General features: G+C 38.8%; 1 protein-coding gene across 1 annotated transcript in view; it reads left to right on the top strand.

Annotated features, from left to right (window-relative positions):
- The window catches only part of TRPC5 (transient receptor potential cation channel subfamily C member 5), a 284,905-nt gene that overhangs the window by 212,421 nt on the left and 51,723 nt on the right, over window positions 1–20,761 (top strand). Inside the window, exons 5-6 of the mRNA XM_063431927.1 lie at window positions 6,527–6,666; window positions 7,446–7,768. Of these exons, the coding sequence (XP_063287997.1) occupies window positions 6,527–6,666; window positions 7,446–7,768 (463 nt within the window). The remainder of the gene's footprint in view (window positions 1–6,526; window positions 6,667–7,445; window positions 7,769–20,761) is intronic.

Below are 20,761 nucleotides of genomic sequence, written 5' to 3'. Positions count from 1 at the left end.
TGTGGCTTTCGAACGAAGCCCGTCTGGAGCATTATTGGTGGCTTTGACATATAGAGGCTTTCGGACCTCAACCAGACATCGTCCTGGAATCAGACGCCAGCTGTATGGGCTGGGGCGCTACTTGCGATGGCGTGGCAACAGGAGGACTCTGGACTCCGGAGGAGAGAGCTCTTCTTATCTTCTATCTGGAACTAATTGCAGGATCGGTCGCCACTTGCAGCTTCACCAAGGGGAACGAATCACTGCTCGCTGCTTCTCCGCATGGACAACGTCACAGCTGTCCACTACATAAATCGTTTGGGAGGTTTCCCGCTCCAAACTGCTGTCGGATCTCACAAAGGATCTCTTTCAATACTGTCTGGACAATAATTTTTCACTTGTAGCAGAATATCTCCCGGGACAGGACAATCAAGTAGCGGATTGGTTCTCCCAACACTGGAGAGATGCCACCGATTGGCAAATTCACCCTCCAGTGTTTCAACTACTGGACTCTTTCTGAGACACCCTTCACTCAGATCTGTTCGCATCCAGGGCAAACCGTTAGATAGAGTTTGTTCTTCAGTTGGCTTCCGGACGCGTTTTCTCATAGGCTGGCCTCCCTCATGGGCGTATGTGTTTCCCCCTTTCTGCATGATACTTTGGACATTGCATCGGACCACACTCCTAGGAGTGTCGCTTCTCCTGGTCACAGTACTTTGGAGGAGTCAACTGTGGGTCCCTCTCTTGCTGGAGTTGTCATGCAAAGGCCCTCTACTACTCCTTGTATCCAGGTGTCTCCTATCCACATCCATTGATATTAGAGGATCGCCGAAGTGGCTTGGACCGTTTCCGGGGTTCCTGGGAGGTGTCGGGCTTATCGACGACGGTTAGAGAGTTACTCCGGGACTCTTGGGCGTCTGCCACTGGGAGATCATACCTAGCGATCCTGGCATGGCTGGTAGCTGGAGAGACGTTTGGATCCCTTGATGGCCCCTATCATGGCAGTCCTGAACTTCCTGTCTGAATTGTTTTTCTTAGGGTAAGTTGTATAGGATAGGACCATTAACGTCTTTCGTTCATCTAGTTCGACGGCTCATGTGCCTTCTCGAGATTCTGGCATTGATAGGACCACTCAGTCTGCAGACTACTCCGAGGTGTACGCCTTTTGAGACGCCTGCCTCTTGCTATTCCTCATTTTGGGCTGTATCGCTTGTTTTGCTATCCCTTGAGGAGTGGCCTGATAACAGGGATTTGTTTTTGCTCCAGCTTCCACTTAGCTGGCTCTCCTGTTATGTCTTGTATCTTTTCGTCACATTTTTGATGTTTGTGCTTCTGATGTAGACTCTTTCTCCTTCTCACCAGATGGTGTGTGTGTGTTTCTATTTCAAGCAGGACGAGATCTCATTCATCTTCTGGGTTGTATCCCTACTCTCCAGATAGGCCACGTCTCTGTGTGGCATGTTGCCTACGGACGTATATATTCAGGACCTCGTACTTTCACCCTTCTGCTCATGGGCAGCTGTTGATTTCCTACGTACAACGGTTTAGGACTGTTTCTGCACCTACGATCGCTCATTGGATTCAGTGGTTTCTCTCATCAACTGGCATGGCAAGTTTCTTTGGGGCACATTCGTTTTGGGGCGCTGAAGCTTCAGCAGCTCTAGAAGCCAGTGGATCCCTTACGGATTTTTCTTGGCACTGTTGTTTGGTCAAGGGAATCGACTTTCCGTACTTTTTATTTCGTCCACGATCTCATGTTTCTTCTGTTTGTATGTCTGGGCGTTAAAATTACAAATATGAAGCCTCCTGTCTTGCCATAAAATTTGGCATTATTCTAGCCTCTGTGAGGGAATAATCCAAATTTTATTAAAGACAGGAGGCGAATATTTCCCACCCTTTTACGTGTCCCTCCCTGGTCTTGTTTTTTTTTTCTCTTATGTTACTTAGTGATATTGTTATGTTTTACAATGTACGGTCTTATGCTGTATAATAAAGATTTTTTTTCTAATATACGGTTTTGGTTGTCCGTGTGCGTTTGTTCCTCATGTTTTATACTGTGGAAGTAATATTGTATGGATATGACATCTCGCCTTGACAGTTTACTTTCATGATGTTTCTTTTTCCTTGCAGTATAATCTGGTTTCCCTCTGGTTTTGGTGATTTCTTCTCTAGATGCAACTGTTTCAAGTTGGATTCATTGGTTTTCCTTGCTCTCCTGCTCGAACTCATCAAAGAAAGAGGAAGTGGAAGGGTCTGACTGAGGGATTTCATACTGCTGTTATTTTGTTCTGATTGGTTGTTTGAAAAAAGTTCTGTTAACTATTTCTTTGCTGCTGGAGGTTTTCAGTAAAGAAGGTAAAGCAAATATTCGCCTCCTGTCTTTAATAAAATTTAGATTTTTCCCTCACCGAGGCTAGAATAATCTCTAATTGTCAGTCCTTGAGGACTGACAAGGGAAGTGTAGATTTTACCCTAAACTAGCCAAATTGGAAGCATATCTCTGCAATTAATTTTCCAGCTTAGCTATTGTGGCCTAACCTTTGCATTTTTAATGAATAAATTACATTTTATTTTATAATTTAGTGTAATTTTTTATTTTATGGAAAAACTCAGAAATCTCCATGTTGACTTAGTTGGGGTAAATTATGACACACAAATCTGATCCTTTGCTTGTGCCTGATGTCAAGACGAATTAACAAAAAGAAGAACATAAATCAGTTGTGGATAAATTTTGATTCTTACCAAAGAGGAATTAAAGATGTCTGCTTGCATGGAGCAAGGGTTCACCTGAAGCATTTATTTCGTAAAGAGCATATGCATTAGAAAATTATATACACAGTGGCTTTAATTTTGTGAGAACAACAACGTTTCCATGATATCCTTAAAGGATAACTGTCAGCAAATTTTCACTTCTTTAAGGTATTACACATAATGAAAAGTAATGTATTTTTTTAATGATTTATTTAGATTGTTTGAGAGAGTTTCCTTTGTTTAGCCGTGTTCTATTATCTGACCAACTAATGATAAACCTAATAGGCCTACTGCTGTGATTGCTCTCTGTGAACCTGAAGCAGCAGGCAAGTTTGGTTGATCATCAGTTGGTCAAATAGCAGTAGGCAGTTGTCCTTTAAGTGGGACAATTTCACATATTTACTTCCCTGTAATCCATGATCCCAATGTAGATATTTCCACAATTTTGGAAATATGACACACATTTCACACTTATTTTTTAAGTGAATCTGATGTCCACAAATCATATTAGGGATATGTCTGCCAAATATATAGATTGAAAAATCTGAGTATCTAAAGATCACTTTTGCTTTCTTTTATCACATGATGCCACCACCCACTTGGACACTGTGCAGCATATATGCATCTGCTTATGGACTGCATTTTTGTAGTCTTTACTATTATGCTGATGTTATGACAATAATAGTAATGGAGGTCAAAATGTAAAATTGGAATAACTTGCATGTTTGCTATTATTTTGGTTAGTACCTTGTGTTACCTTTAAAGAACTACAGTTTAATGCCTGGCATGATACACTTTAATAATTTAGCTAAAGTTTACATTTAATTTTTTAACAACCAGGTTAAAGGGTCACTTTAGACCCCCAAAATCTCTTTAGCTTGCTTAAAAGTTTTCTGTGTGAAGAATGTGTCCTCTTTTTTTCATTTTGCAAAAAATACAGATTTCAATAGAAATTGACACTTTTATAAATTAACCTGGTTACACCCCCTGGCTTTCAAGCAGACAACAGGTCATGTTACTTCCTGGTATGGTTAGCTCGGTGGATATACACTCAACTGAGACCACTGCCAAAATACAAAATATGTAAAAAAAAAAAAAAATGTTTTAAACACTGTTTAATTATGTATATTGCATGGGGATATGTCTAAAAACAGCTTGTTTTCTTGACTGCAGCCTTGGCAAGCCCTCCCCTTCTAACCACGCCCAGACTTTCTGTGGCTGTTTAATCACAGACTCCCCAATGCATCTCAATGAGAAGTAATTGTTGCCTGTTGAGTTTAGCTCCACTGAGCTAACCAAACCAGGAAGTAACAGGATTGGTTGTCTGATTGAAAGCCAGAGGGGTGTAACCAGGTTAATTTATAAAATAGGACATGCTCTTCACACATAAAGCTTTTCACCAAGATGAAGTGGTTTAAGGGTCTAGAGCAGGCTTCCCCAAACTCCGGCCCTCCAGATGTTGTTGAACTACAACTCCCATGATTCTCAGCCTATCTATTTCATTCATAGAATCATGGGAGTTGTAGTTCAGCAACATCTGGAGGGCCGGAGTTGTGGGAAGCCTGGTAGAGTGTCCATTTACAGTTAGAAAATGTGAATTTCATTTTACTGCATGCATCATTTAGTTATAAAAACTACTTATTACGTCCATTACATTAGTTAATGTAACCTATTTTCCTTTCATTAACAGTTCTATATATTCCCTCTTTGCCTGAAATCTTTTTTTATTTCTTTCTGTTTCATTCTGACCTTACAACTCCAAGTTTGCAAGTTCAACTTGCAAATTACATTCCTAAAACACATTCGGAAAGATTTTTGTGATCTATCTATCCAAGTGCTGAACACCAATATAAAGCTGACAAATGGACATTCTGTGACAATGACACTTTCATCTTATCGTATGCTGCAGAAAAAAGAATAATATGCTCTGTTATATGATAGAAATCTCTATATTATTCCTTACCTTTTTTTTTTTTTTTCCAAGGTCTTGGTTACGGCTGGTAAATTAAAAAAAAAAAAAAAAAAGATAAGTGGCACTTTCAACCAGGAATTGTATTGAAAATTTCTAGAAGCTCCTGCTATGAGTATGGATCCCTTGTGCTCATATCTTTCTTATTCCTGACAATTTACTCATATTTTCATTACCTGTTTTACAAGAGCACCAAACCCAAATACACTCAAAATAAATATGTTGAGGCAGCTGTCCCCTCCCCAACTAATTATTCCTGATCCCTACTCTACTACACATGGCTGAAGCTATAGTGTGAGCCATCTTAAGGACTTCCTTGTCTATGACGTAGTATCCCTTAAATTTTTATATGCCCACTCTCTGCTGGAAAGCGTATTTAAAGGAACACTATAGGGTTAGGAACACAAACATGTATTCCTGACCCTATAGTGCAAAACATTTGATTTTTTTTTTTTTAATTAAAATTCCCTATTGGGCATTACTTTTAGGTCTCCCCATTGAAATGCACTAAAATAGTTTTAATATTGACCTGCAATCTAGTGCCAGACGAAGCTCCCAGCACTGACTGCCTTCCTCCATCTGTTCGTTAGCGGAGGCTTGTGTGGTGTAATCACAGGCTTCTAGTAGAGAAACCTGTGATTGGACCATTTCGCCAGCATAGAGTGCATGGGAGCGCTTTGGGCCAGCAAGAGGACAGGGGAGTGAAATTATTTTATAAAGTGCAAAAGAAATACAGGGAGTCAGGGAGGGCTTACAAAATGAAAGGGGTGGGGGGGGGGGGGGGATAAAGAGAACGAGCTTCCCCTCGCAGGATCTGCCTGCAAGGGTAGAAGATAAGCACGTCTGTGATCATCATGATATCTGCGCTGTGCGTGCTGACGACAGGCGTTAAATATATACTGAATTGACATTAGGTAGCCTGAAACAGAGTTTTGGGCTGCCTAAGTCACATGTGCTGGGGGTGCAACTAGCCCCAGCACACAAGTGCCAATATCTCTAGATGTTCAGTGTTTTAAGCTGAAACACTTCACATACAGACTCCTACCACCATGACCACTTCAAATCACTGAAGTGGTCATGGTGGTTGGAGTAACCCTTTAACATCTACATGAACCATGCAATTTGCTGTGTACACACAACTACTTGAAGGATTTTACAGACATATTGCAAGTTTATAAACATAACCTATATTAGGAGCAAAAATGTATTATAGAAAACTAAGCAAAAAAAAAAAAATTTAACTTAGAAAGACTTGTGATTCTGTTTGTTCAAATATAAAGACAATTAAAGAAAAAAACACCATTATGAAATTTAAATGGGTCCTCTGCCAGTCCAAGTAATTCGGATTGACCACATCCAATCCATACAAATTCTTGGCCTTTGGAAATGAGCTTTGAATGCTGGGAAATCCTGATAACAATTTGACAAGAAATAGAAGGAATGCACCTATGGATTTCTTGCTCCTCAACCACAAAATAAGCTATGATGGATCTGATGTTTGAAGTGTCCCTGTAACCATGTATTGAAAGTCACGCCTCTGGTATAGGCAAGGATTTCTTTCACTGGGGTTGTTGCTACTGGATGAAAATAAGGGGGCTACAAAAATGACTGTGAATGAGGTTAAATATCATCCCATATCAGTCCAGCCACCAGGAAGACGACAATATAGAATCTATATGTGTGCTTGACTCTGTGTAAATGAGATCCAGCCTCCCAGCATGCACTGCAATATATTAAAGATGGTTTGCCAGCAACGTATTGGAAAGTAGAATAGGTATTTAGAATGTATCACTTCTGTTTACATTGATTTATTTATTTTTCTTGCAGGCTTTATATGGGGTGAAATAAAAGAAATGTGGGATGGTGGATTTAATGAATATGTACATGACTGGTGGAATCTCATGGATTTTGCTATGAACTCCCTCTACCTTGCTACCATCTCCCTTAAAATCGTAGCTTACGTGAAGGTAAGAACTGATTATTTTAATTTAATTAATTAATTAATTTATTTTTATACAAATTGAGTACGAAAATGAACAGAAAATCATTTAAATCTGGAGTGGGCAAACAGTAGACCCTATCTTTTGTTGGTCTCAACTCTCTAGATGGTTTGTCAGACTCAAGCAATCTTGAAATATGAAGCACAGAAGGCTATATTGTATTTGTACCAAGTGCCCAGCATCTAAGTTCATTCTGTTTATGCATGCCTACATTCTAGAATTGGCTTTCATCAGAATTCCCTAAGGTAGAGGTTGAAAAGTGTTAGAAACTTAAAATGTTTTGGAAATGTTCCAGTAATTAATTTTACTTACATTTACATATTCTAATAATACTAGTTCTGTTCGCTTTAGCATTTTTTTTTTAATATAGATTTTCAATTAAAAGCTTTTCCTTTGAGTATATATTTTGGAACTGTGTGTGTAAATGTTCCAATCTTGCTCGTAGCTATAACATTCAAACAAGATACTGAATGTCTGAATTTAAAAAACAATATCCTTTGCGAGGTTGGTTTGGAGCCTTAATTTACATGGTCGTTTGACCTTGCAAAGCAGGCCGTCTGTAGTTAGACACAAGCCGTGTATTGCTATATTACAAGAAACTGATGACATTTCCCATGGCCGAAGGGCTATGCATCCATTGATTAAATTGATAACTTGGCACCATCCCTAGAACAATAATGTTTGTGTGTTTGTGTGATCCAGCCGAGATAATTTAGTTTGTTCCTGATGCTTTTTATTTCAAACAGTACAACGGCTCGCGGCCAAGAGAAGAATGGGACATGTGGCACCCAACCTTAATCGCGGAAGCCCTCTTTGCAATATCCAATATCCTGAGTTCTTTACGCCTCATCTCTCTGTTCACCGCAAACTCCCATCTTGGCCCTCTCCAGATTTCCTTGGGGCGGATGCTGCTGGACATTCTTAAATTTCTCTTTATCTACTGCCTGGTGCTTTTGGCATTTGCCAATGGACTAAACCAACTTTACTTTTATTACGAGACTAGTGCCTCCGAGGAACCCAACAACTGCAAAGGAATCCGATGTGAGAAACAAAACAACGCCTTCTCCACGTAAGAAATTATTTTCAAAATCCAATTATGTCTTCGATTTAATATTTGTGGATACCCTTTTCCAATGATTTAATATTTTGGGATAAACTTTTTAAATCTTTTTTTTTTTCAAATGAAAATAAACTTTTAAAATATTTTTTTTCAAAATATTAAAATATAACAAAATATATCATAAGTAAAAAAAAATATATCAGAAATATCAAAATATTAAAATATTTTTCAAAATATTAAATAATTACAAAAGTTCAAAGATTTTTCAAAGCTTATCCAATGATATTAAATCAAGGCCTATATTCGGTAACAATTTATTATGGTTGGTTTTATACTTTGTAGTTAGAAAACATGAGTAAGTTTATTCTATAAATTGTGGAGAAATAACACAGGAATTGCTCATCTTGGGCCCAAAAAGCTGCAAGCTGAGAGTATTTTTCAGTTTTTCAATGTTGGCATAAGTTTTTTGCTATCCCTGTGCCAATTATTCACAATTATTGGTTTTGTGAATACACTCTCAATCTTTGTGTCTATATATATGTATATTGATTGGTTGATTGATTGATTTATTGATCGATTGATCGAGTTCAATGTTCAGTGACCATTCCAATCTGTGTTATAACTCAGGAGGCTTGCTAGAGGCAAAAAATAACAAAGTAACAATGCCATATCCCCCAAATGCATCTGTAGTCTGTGTGAAGACTTTGCCATTATTCCATGAAGCCTCAATTTTACAGAAGGTAAGGAATTATTGTTTGGGGCTATATGGGCCAACATTAAATTATCATTGGTGAGCTAAAATGGAGCACGATGAGCTAAAATAAAGTATGGCAAAATGTAACTGAAAGAAAAGAGGGGCATGGATCATTTAAAACAAGGCTGAGCGAAGACCGCTAAAATGAGGGATGGCATGAATGAGCTAAAATAACAGAACTCTTTATTAAATTAGGACCTACGTATGAATTGTAGTCACTGGCGTACATTTAGCGGTCGCAGAGGTCTCCGGGCCGCATGTTAAGGTGCCCATCTGATGGCCCATGCTGTCAGGGTCACCCTATGGAGATGGATTGTCAGGGGACCCAGTCAGTGCTGGGAGGAAGTGACTCCCCGTCACTCCTCCCAGCTATTACTGAGAGCCCACGCGAAAGGAAGCAGAGGGAGTCAGAGTGGGAACTCTGAGTCCCATCAACCTGAGCCACCACTGGACCCCAGGGAAAGTCACCCTCTTGCACCTAAAAGGTAGGAAACAGGAGGGTGACTTAAATATTATGTGTTTGTTTGTTTGTATGTATGTATGTGTCTATCTGTCTGTATGTATGCCTGTCTGTTTGTATGTGTGTGTCTTTGTATGTATGTCTTGTGTGTGTCTGTCTGTATGTGTCTGTCTCTATGTATGTGTACCTGTCTGTTTGTATGTATGTATGTGTCTTTGTATGTATGTGTGTCTGTCTGAATGTATGTGTCTGTGTCTATTTGTCTGTATGTATGTATGTATGTATGCCTGTCTGTTTTATGTATGTATGTGTCTTTGTATGTATGTGTGTCTTGTGTGTGTGTGTGTGTGTGTGTGTCTGTCTGTTTGTATGTGTGTGTGTCTGTTTGTATGTGTCTGTCTGTCTGTATGTATGTGTGCCTCTCTGTCTGTTTGTATGTATGTATGTGTGTCTTGTCACACACACACACATTCTACAGCCACTGCTACACGCAAACACTACTACACAAACACAATCACACAAAACCTATTACACACACACATTGTTAAACACACACTCAGCTACATACACATACGTTGCTATACATACACAAACTATACACATACATTAAGACTGATGTTTTATTTAGCCATAATTTTCAGAACAGACGTTGTGGTTAAACCATTTATGAAAAGGTCGTTAGATACATTACGTCCCTAAACTCAATAGTCAATAGTGGTCATGCCAAAACAATATTCCCAAAATGTGCTAAATGTGAAGATATTACCCTTCAAGTATATGGCTAAGATCTAATTATCCCTGTTATTCCCGTCATGTTATCCTAAATGGCCTTCACATTTTGATTTATGTAAGGGGCAAATTAAATGCCTTTACACTGGATCACCATCTAGTGCTTCTAGTGAATCTTCTGTCCTATCGGGGAAGGAGGAAGTAAACTGATTATTATCAGCAGGACCAATGAGCCAGGCTGGCACTGCATGGCTTATCACTGGAGCCTTAATTGAAAGTCCCTTAAGCTGTACTAATCTCCCTACTGGGAGAGAGTCGAGTGCCACCTGGTGGAAACAAGCATCAAATCGTTGTACAGCGATAGGGAATTTGCTGGCATTATATAAATAATAATAATAATAACCATGGTTTGACAACTTACATTAGAGGGGAGCACAAGAGCACTCCTGGCACTGTAAACACTGCAGTATGCTGTAGTAGTTATGGTGCATGAAGTGTTCCTTTAAGGAAATGTCTTTAGGTCATGACTGCCCATGTCATCCACCAGGAAGCAGTTGAATGACTTACCAGCTTTAGTTTTAAGATATTTCGTTATACATTACATTTGCAGGTACATTTCCTGCCCCTTGTGCCAAAAACATGCAGTGATGTCTCCAGGCATCTGGCTATTATTTTCATTATATACTGAATTTTGTTTTGTTATTGTCTTTTTTTTTTATCATGAGATATAAGCCAGTTACACGGGAAGACACACTAGCATTTGTCTTGTACATTTCTCATTTTCAAGAAATAAACAAAGAGATACAGAATACGAGGTCTATTCCCCAGTTAGTGTAAGCGATCCCAACTAATAAACTAGAACGAAATGAGAAGTCGTCTAAAGTAGAGGGAAAAGTATCAACTGGGGGATTTAACTTTGTCACTCACTAAAAAACAAGTCACAGATAAAACTGTTTTTATCAGCTTAACGTCTAGCTGCTTACATTGCTGTAAAAACAAATGCCAAGCAATACATTTTATTTTCATCAAAATCTATTTGAGAGCAAAAAATGCATATTATCAATATAGTATCCTAAAACACACCTCCGCTCACGACAACCAAACTGCCCAACAGAAATCGATTACCTGTCCACGTAACTACCCACAGAAGTACAAGAAAAATTGGTTTGAGTGTTCCACTAGGCTTTAAAGGAATATTCCATAAAAAATTATGATTAGGTATATTTTTTCAATTTCTTCTTTTGGGGGCTTTAAGAAATCTTGGTTTGCAATATTCACAGCTAGACCTCCCATCCTAACCCCGACAAAGGTTTTCTTGTCTGTGCCGAGCAATAATCAGAGGCTACACACAAAAAAGACTTGTGTATCAGATGTGCATGTGGGCAAATGTCCAATTACAGACTTCGTAGTGACCTGTATTTGTCATAATTATGTACTGAGAAGTATTTCAAAGGCAGGTGCTCTTCACCTTTAGCTCCACAGAACTGACCTTCCAAAAACCCCTACTGACTGTCTGATTGAAATTTAGCATTAATTTATAAAAGTGCTGATTTCAATAGAAACACAATGAAACAAAGAATATACATTTTACACTAAAGCAGAGGAAAAATTGAGACCTGCTTCCAGTTTAAAATAGTATTGTTTACCACGAGGATAAAGGTATAAACTACAAGGAATGATTTTCGCAGTGGCTGTGTGTATCTGTGCAGTGATAGCCGCGGCATCGACCAGTGCCTAGTACTTGATGGCTCTCTAGGCAATGTAGAATGGCGTGCTTATCATTGACAGTGCAGAGACAAGCATACAGCTCACAGCATCAAGAATGAACTCCTAGGGTAAGTAGATAATTTAACGCTACATTTGTCGTCAGTTTCCCTGTTATAATGTTTAAATTAAATTGTACAATTTACCCAAAACCACGCATTTACTTGAAGTCCACTTTAAAAATAGCTGAACCATTTAAAATATTTTAAAACCGTATACAATCTGTTTTTACATTCTGTTGACGAACGCAGAGGTTTTTTGTTTTGATTTTTTACTTTAGACGCTTATAACTATGATGACCAAACCAGTGATTTATAACACTGGTGTGAATTACTCTTCGAACTACTAGATAGTCTTTGAATCTTTCAAGTCTCCTGAAGATATAACCTCACAGGAAAAACAAGCCTGCTGCCAATTTAGTGGTTTCAAAGAAACACACAGCTCATGATACAGAAATTCTCAAAGCTTCTCTAGTGGAAGCCAATATTTGTTGCATTATTCATTCAGAGATGAAGGTCATTATACATTGTATTGTCTTTGTCCCAATGAGGAACCAAAATGTATCTCCCATGAGTCTCCTGATGACCATGCTCCACCTCTGTAGACATCAGAGACGCAAGCAGTTTATCAAGGCTTCATAGAAAGTCTGTGATTTATAACAGCTAAACTGCTCATAGCCGTCTCATTTGGTTGACAAACTGCTACAATGTTAATAGAAATGACAATCTGCTATTATCTATAGCTGATACACAAAATCAGTTTTTGAAAAAAACACATCTTTCACCGGAACATTTCAGTAATCATACCTCACAGAAACAATTTATGGCATGGATGAAAAACGTGGACTTTTCTATAAAATGGTAATGCTACATTGTAATGAATACCTGTCGTCACGTTCAGATATACTATATAGCTGTGTGATGTCCCCAGACAGACAAACTCTGGAATTCCAACTGTCCTGGAATTTCTTCAGAGATACTTGAAGAAACATTAAAGAATTGAAAATAAATGTATTTTTATTATAAGGTTGTTATTGTTGTTTAAATTGCTGAGCTCTACAGCCCCAAAAACAAAAAGTAAAAATATCACCATATAACTGACCTGTTATCCAACGGCAGGGCAAACTATAAGTAAGGGAGCATGTGTAGTAATACCCAGGTTCCACCATTCCAATGCTTTTTATGGAGGAATTGGATGTATTTGTGTCATTGTGCTGTATGTGATGACGTTGGTCGTGAAGAACTTTGAGTATGGAATGAGGAAGCACCTTTATTGGCAATCAGTCTGACAGCAACTAAATATGAAATCTCTGAAAAATTTAAATATTGCCATTTCTTAGAGATGTAATGGTGAATTAACTGTCATCATTTCTTGGAAAACCAGCATGAATAGCTAGCAGATATATAAAATAGTAATTTTACATAGAAAACTAAATAATTTATTTATTTAAATGTACACATTTTTCTATTTTTTTTTTTTTTTTTTTTTTTTTTTTTTAAATTCTTTATTTTTTGTTGTGCAGGTAGGCATACGACATTTCAGCGCCACAATAGCGTACATAATATCCATATAGCTTAAGCAGTGGCATGAGTACGTGCACATTTTTTAAATACAAACAGTATAACAAGCTTTACATTGATGAATATTGACTAACAATTACTGCTGTGTAATGTAACATGCAAAGGAGGTGAAGTTGCTTAGTTGTACTCTAGTGCAATGTAATAAGTACTGGGACATACAAGTCTGCACGGAAAACTAGGCTGACAAGCCAATCGAGGGTATAGCAGACAGGTGAGTGTCTCGTTAAATGCATTAGGAGGGCAGAGAGATACGTGCTTGTCGTTTTGAACGAGATTGTCTATGCAATGAACAGTATGTTATCAGGTTAAATATATGTATAGGATTATAACGTTAAGTTATAAATGATTGCCACTCTGTGAGCCAGTGTAGCGGGTATTAAAGGCGGTTGGCCTCTTATTGATGTTAACTGTCACCTGATGAATATATGTGACCTCAGGCATTAGGGTGTTAAATACAAGGCACTGGCACGTCTAAATAAGCATCTAGAGCAGTACAATTGCATATTAATACTTGCAAATCAACATGTTGCTATATAGTTGTTCTGGGTAACGCTATGACGTTTAACACACTTTCCCAATTCTAGTATTCAAAATTGTGGGTTGTAGTTAATTCGCATAGGGCCTATGGTTCCTTCCTGGTATAGTATGCGGTTTAACATAGGGTGTTTACCACCAATGCCTTAGAAATCACAATTGTGTCCCCAAACTGGTATGACTGCCACATAAATAAAGGAAAAAGGAAAAAAAAAAAAAAAAAAAAAAAAAAAAAGGGAGAGAAAAAGAAAAACATTCTGAGTCACAGCATGTCTCCATTAGAAGTAAGTTTAAACAGGAACGTGTATGATAGCCTGAGGTATACGGGCTGATTGCTGTGTACTGAGTTCTTCGAAACATCCTGAGATATGTATTTCTACTTATTAATCACAGTTACTGCAGAATATAAACAAATTATAATAAATCATAAATTATAAAAATATACGTCATTTCTTAAGGTAGGAATGTCTCAGACGAGTATGCCGGGTCTAGTCCCGGATCAGCCGACCCCGCATATGGGTCATCTAAAGTAAACAGTCTCTGCAGCTGTATACCTTGCTTGCGGAGTATAAGCTTGCTGGTCTAAGTTACCATTTTAATTTTGAGGCTCAGGTCAGCGGCTTGTTTCGGCCCACGGCCATGTCCCAGAATAAGTCAGTCAGAAAATTAAAGAAAGTTAAAAGAAAAAAAAGGGTTAAAGAGTGTTAGCCAGTGCCCTGGCTGGGCTTCCACTGAACATACTTGTGTAGCCTTTTTCGGTGTTCCCTGTCGCTTGTGGAGAGCGAGGTTCTCCCCCCGCCTTAGGCCCAGACAAGAGCCTGTGTCTTGTCGTCGGTCATGGGGTTGCGGAGCTTGGAGGTTGCGCCCTTCGGTTCCATCTATGTGGTAACTGAGGCGTAGGTAACCGGCGTGGTGCTCCGTGGCCTGAAAGGGGCAGTGTTCGCTGGGTCCCAGTTGTGGCTTGGGGTGGCGGGGGCACCGGGTCCTGCTTGGGAGGGTAAGTCCTGTGGTAGGCCCAGGGTTCGGAGAAGGGCCGCTGCCTCCTGTATGCTGTGGATTTGGTGCGTCGTATTACCCTGCTGTATCAGAAGCGTGTGCGCGGGTCGCCAGCGGTAAGGGACGTTGTTGCGCTGAAGTATGGAGGTGAGAGGCCGAAGAGACCTGCGCCAAGCCAGAGTTCCACTGGACAGGTCGGCATAAAAGGTTAGTTTGGTGTTTTCAAATTGTATGGGGGCTTTACCCCTGACAGCCGTGAGGACCTTCGATTTGTCAGTCCCATTTTTGAAGGCGAGTATGGTATCCCTTGTGGCTACCTCTGGGGCCCCAGCCGGTTTTGGGATCCGAAAGAGCTCTGTGGGTGTTATGGCGTTGGCTTGGCCTGTGGGCAGTATGGCGGTCAGCATGCGCTTGACCACGTGCGGTAGGTCCGTCTCTGGCAACCCCTCTGGGAGTCCCCTGACCTTGATATTGAGTCTCCGTCTTGCGTCTTCCTGGGTTGCGAAACGCCGTTCATGTAGCATATTTTGTTCGCGCAGGTCCTGTAAGTCTCTCCGCAGTGAGGCGATGGTATGCTGCTGTTCTTGGGAAGAGGCTTCCAGTACTGTAATGCGGCTTGTCAGGCCCTGCAGCTCTCCCCTTAGTGCTGTGACATCCGCGAGGATGTTTTTTTGGAGGTCTGCTAGCAGGGCTTTTAACACCCCAGTGGTCACCAGGTCTGCGTCTGGGTCCTTCCGTGGTCCGCTGGGTTTTACCTTTGGCTTTGGGTCCGGAGTTGGGAGGTATTCGTCACCATCCTCCTCGGAGTAATTATCAGAGAAATCTGAGCAGCCTCCGTGGAGCTCCGCCATCTTGGATCCGCCCGGGCCGCACGCTTGCCGCCACATGTCTGCTATCGTGAGTCCTGGGGCCGGTTTATTCGGCAATTGCTTCTTATGTTTTCGTCCCATCAGGGCTGGAAGGGTCCTGTTTTAGGTTAATAAATGTATTTTCTGTCGGTTTTGTGTTAAATTTCTGTCGTTTAGATCGGAGCTCCCAAGATGTGCGTCTGCTTCTCTCCGCTGTTAGGCTCCGCCCCACATTTTTCTATTTTAATATGAAATAAATATTTTAGATACTAGACATCCTATCTTATAGTATTCATTAAATTGTAGTCAAAGTGTTAAATGTCAGTGTAGAAACATTAAATACAACTTTTATCCCATGTTGAAGTTGCAACAAAAATGGTTAAATGCTATTTGAGGGTACATATAATGATATAGCTTCCCCCAAAATGCCATCAAGTTACTGAAATAATACTTTTTGGTGTTTGTAAAACTTACATACGGTACCTTGCTATAATCAGGTATCTATGCAATACAGAGCACTACAGATTGTCACTGCAGCCTGTACATAAGTCTGTATTGAAATTATATCCACATATTAATTGACTAATAATTAAAATAAAACAAAAACCCACAATGTTCTAGGTGGCATTGGCAACATAGCAATAGGCAAGCATATTGCCATTCTTACTGAGAATAGGTTAAAAACATTGTATATATTGGTAAATAACAGTTCCCACTGTTAGTTCAGTGGAAGGTTGCTAGCCAGATTTAGAGATAAACTTGTATCTGGTCATAGATTCTGCCCTTGAGCTGCACGTTTTCTAGAATATTTAAGTAGACATGGAATTCAGCACAGTAATGTGGACTTCAAGTGCCATCCATAGGTTATCATTCAGGAAATGTAGCTGTTAATTTCTACAAATGTTGGCAGTTAATATGCATGGACCTGCCTGCTAGTAATTTTTCTAATATGCTGCCTAATTCAACACATCAGCGCTAATACACTTTTACATGTTGGCAGGGCTAACAAACCGTTAAAAGGTAATTCCAACAACAACAAAAAAATGGACAGTATATCTCCAAAACATTTTATAATATAAATCATATATATTATTTAAGTGAATTAAACCTTAGTGGTTTTCATTTGAACAGCAACTTGAACAGTGAGTTGTGATTCAGAGGTGTTATATAAACCAATATCTAGAATAATGAAGTTAATTAGTATAAAACAGGTGGTGTGTTAATGCCAGAGACATGTGAATTGCTCTAGGTAAGTATCTGAAAAAACAGAAACAAAACAAATTCAAAATACAAGGACAACACGATGCAGTAAAGGCTTTCAAGCTTTTTAGAACATTGAAAAGACATTAAAAAATACTAATAAGATGAGCTCCAAAGGGAATTTATAAATAGACAATTAATCAGCTATATAGACCGTGATTTCTAAATTGTTGAGAATATTCATTAAGATTGACAATGGTTAGCTTCAAAGACATAATATAGATTATATATTAATGGTGTAATGGTCAAGTTCTGAAGACATTTAGAGGAGGAGAGAATTAATAAATCAATTGTTTTATATGTATATCCACAGTGGTGTAGTATTCCAAGTCAATATAATCCCATTTTAAGAATTCAAATTAGAATAAAAATGATTTAATGACAAGTCTAAACCCTAATTAAAGCATATGACATCATCTTCGGAGAAAACATTTATAGGGTCTCATTTTCTAGTTGCATTACATAGATATAAATTGGTGGGATTTCACTTTGGTCAAAGCACGTAAACCTCAGCTAGATGAGCCCTGCAGGTACAATCGCCACGTCTTGAGAATCCATAGAGAAAATCCGACTCACGTTGGTTTTAAAAGGACAAATTAACTTTTTTATATCTTGCTTATGATCAAAACAGTGCAATGCGGAGTTAAATTTCTATATCTCTTTGAGACAATCATCTGTAATCATTAACTATCCTCAATATCTAACAGGGACCAACTACTTTCATCAAACAATAATTTTCTACGTAGTCCAATTTAATTTGGTACTCGTTTTATAATACTCCTCCCTTTTTGTTATTTTTCTTGCACTCCAAAACAATGTTCATATTCCTACTTTTAGTTTTATGTTTATGTTGTTTGTTCAATAGCAGTTATTCTCTTGCAAAGCTGATCAAGATTATACAATAAGCATGTATCTCTTTGTTCGCTCTGTTTATTTTTCTTTCATGTGTTCACAAATTTGAAAATCCGAATTGAGCTAAATGGAGCTCCTGCAGTCCTCAAAATAATTATTTGCCCTCGCTTGCAATTCACTGGCCAGGAAATTCCCAGCTGTTGCAGAACTGCAACTCCTTGGATGTCTTTCTAACCTTACAGCTTGTAAAGCAATTTGAGAGTTGTAGCTCTAAAACATCTCTAGATCAATCTTATGACCATCTCTGTACTAGATTAATACCTGCAAATGCTTTCATACTTAACTGGCGAACAAAGAACCAAAAGAAGGACTCAAGAGCATAAGATGAGCAGACTCATCAAATTATAGATGACTGTCTTCCAGTGGCACGGCAGAGACAGTGTTAAGCCATATATTCTTTAATTTAAAGTGTCTTGTCAGGTGGAACATGCCTAAGGCATTAGGGTGCTGGATTCTAATTCCTGCAGACTTCTGTTTTCTGCACATGTTCTATAATTGTGCAGACAATAAACGGTATCCTGTCTCGTGAAACACTTGCTAAAATCTGCAGGTCTATTTAAATTATTATGGCTTATACCCCTTAAAAAACAGAATATATTAATATTGCTGCTAACGTTTTAAACTCTTAGGCAGCATGATTGATGAATTTTAGTCTACTGTGGAACCGTGATTGGAGAAGTGGAATTGCAAAATAGGAATATGCACCGTAGTGTAATATCCAAAAGGAACTAAGTTTGTCAGTAGAAATTTATCAAGGTATCCCGAGTGTATAAAATTTATTGTAAAACGATTTAAGTCTATTTACTTTAAAAAAAATAAAATCAGAATTCAACATTTAGATTGCAGTTCAGGGATACATAAAAAGTTAAATGTTTCAAATTTATTTTTTTATTTTTTTCTACATTCTTAAAGGGTTACTCTGTGCATGATAATAAGTACAGCGCACTGTGGTGTTTATAATGCGTGGAGTACCCTTGCGCTGTTTCCCGGTAATGGCATAAACTAGTTTTAAAAGTTATCCTTGTCCCACCATATGCTGAGCCTCCTCTAATGTTGAAACAGTTGCATCTGGCTTCTACAGAGCAGTGAATGCTGGGTGCCAAATATGCTCATTCCGAGCACTCTCAGCCAGTGGATCACTGTCTGTGCAAGGAATATGTACGGAATTGACGTTAGCCAGGCTGGAACTCTTGCTTCAGTATAAAAAAAAAATTACGTATGCGCGATGTTTCCCCACCACAAGCATCGAATCCAAAAAGAACCCCTATAATGTGACTATAGTTTCCTTTCTCCTTGTTCCTTGGCGGTAGAATTTAGATTTTATTATTATTTATATTAATAATATTCTAGTGTGAAGATCATCTCCATATTTTTGGTTCACAACAAGGTCATTCACTAATTTTAGAAATTCTTGCAAATGAAACCCAAATTGTGCATTTTAGGCTAAAAAAGTCAAGCTGTGACTAGAACTAGAGTTAGAGAATTTTCTAGATTACTTGTTTTTCCTACATTTTGCCAATCAATAGTAATTCACAACATTTCAGAGTTAAGTGAATAACTCTCATTGTAGAGCAAAAGTAGGTTTAAAAAAATGACACAAGATATTTGGGAACTATCTTTGTTAGATAAAAACATAAATCGTGTGTGAATTAAAAATGAATATACATAGCAATGTTGCTTAACCTTGACACCCTAAATTGTTGGATGTTTGGGAGTGTCTGTCACGCCAAGGTAAGTCATTAATGGTACATAGTGTTCCCTAGAATAGTTTGCAATACATTTTTAACCAGGCTGAATAATTTATTTTCCATGTTTCATCATCTCACTCTTTCACTTAAACTATAGCTATGCCAGTAAGCCTCTGGCTGTCCACCAGTAAAAGACTTAAAGGGTTGTTTTTCAGAACATACAGATACTGGCGGATTCCTACCAAAAGAATGTTCTCGCTTTTTAATGACCAAGAGATACAGGAAGCAGAATGTCTCCACAGACCTTTGTCATTTCAGCTGGTAGTTTCTAAGGAGGAGATGTCCATTCTGACAAGTGAACTCTGTTTCCAAACCTGCGCCATCACAAATTGTTTGCAGCGAAGAGAGCAGGCATACGACACAAAATATGAAGCTCTTGCGATGCATTTGCAAAGATGTCTAAAAGAAGATGGCGGCCCACTTAACCGTGACAAGCATGAAAGCCCTGTGTTCATAGTTTTACTAAATTACCAAGGGCTCAGCAGTAAATAGTTCCAATTGGCTGAAGTACAACGCACAGGCTGACTCTTAGTATCAACATTTATTTGTATAGAAATAGAATTAATTTCACTTCAGTAGAGGCATTAAAATAATATTAAGATGATTTACCCATATGTAAATTTAGCAGTATGCAGCAGGGGCAGTAATTACACTAAATGTGCATACATTTAACAAACTATTAGCCGTTCCTGCTGTCAATATTTTTGGAGACTAGAACGAGTACTAAAACTTACTTTTTGTTTTCAAAGTCCAACGCGGTTTATTTACTAAATGAGAACTATGGTGGACTGCTAAATAAACAAAAAAAAACATGTTCTCCAGATCAGATTTTCCTAGCTCACCTATTTAGGCCTAAAAATTTAATTTCTGTAATTATTCCATAATGGTTAGAGAGACTGTTGATTTCATCATCTGCGGTTGATTAATCCCTTCATTATATTTTTTCCTTTTAGAAAACAACATAAATAGTACTTACGTAAAGATATGCTGCTTACGGATATTGTAAAGATGCCATTTGTGGGAATGCAACATTCTAAAAACACCACTTAATTGTAAAAATATCATCTGTATGTGGACCTGATGTTCCCGTTAGCAACATATTAGATGTAGAGATGTCCCGAACAGTTCGCCGGGAACTATTCGCTGGTGAACATAGTTTGTTCGCGGTCGCCGCGGCAGGCGAACATATGCGATGTTTGGTCCGCCCCCTATTCATCATGGAGGTGGGAGGTTCTGGGAGGGAGGGTCTGCTGCTGATTGGCTGGAATGTGTCTGCTGACTGTGAGGTACAGGGTCAAAGTTTACTCAATGATGACGAATAGGGGGCGGACCGAACATCGCATATGTTCGCCCGCCGTGGCGACCGCAAACAAGCTATGTTCGCCGGCGAATAGTTCCCGGCGAACTGTTTGGGACA

The sequence above is a fragment of the Pelobates fuscus genome, chromosome 9 (genome assembly GCF_036172605.1).
Source record: "Pelobates fuscus isolate aPelFus1 chromosome 9, aPelFus1.pri, whole genome shotgun sequence".
NCBI classification, from domain to species: Eukaryota; Metazoa; Chordata; class Amphibia; order Anura; family Pelobatidae; genus Pelobates; species Pelobates fuscus.
This window is presented reverse-complemented; position numbering and strand designations above follow the sequence as displayed.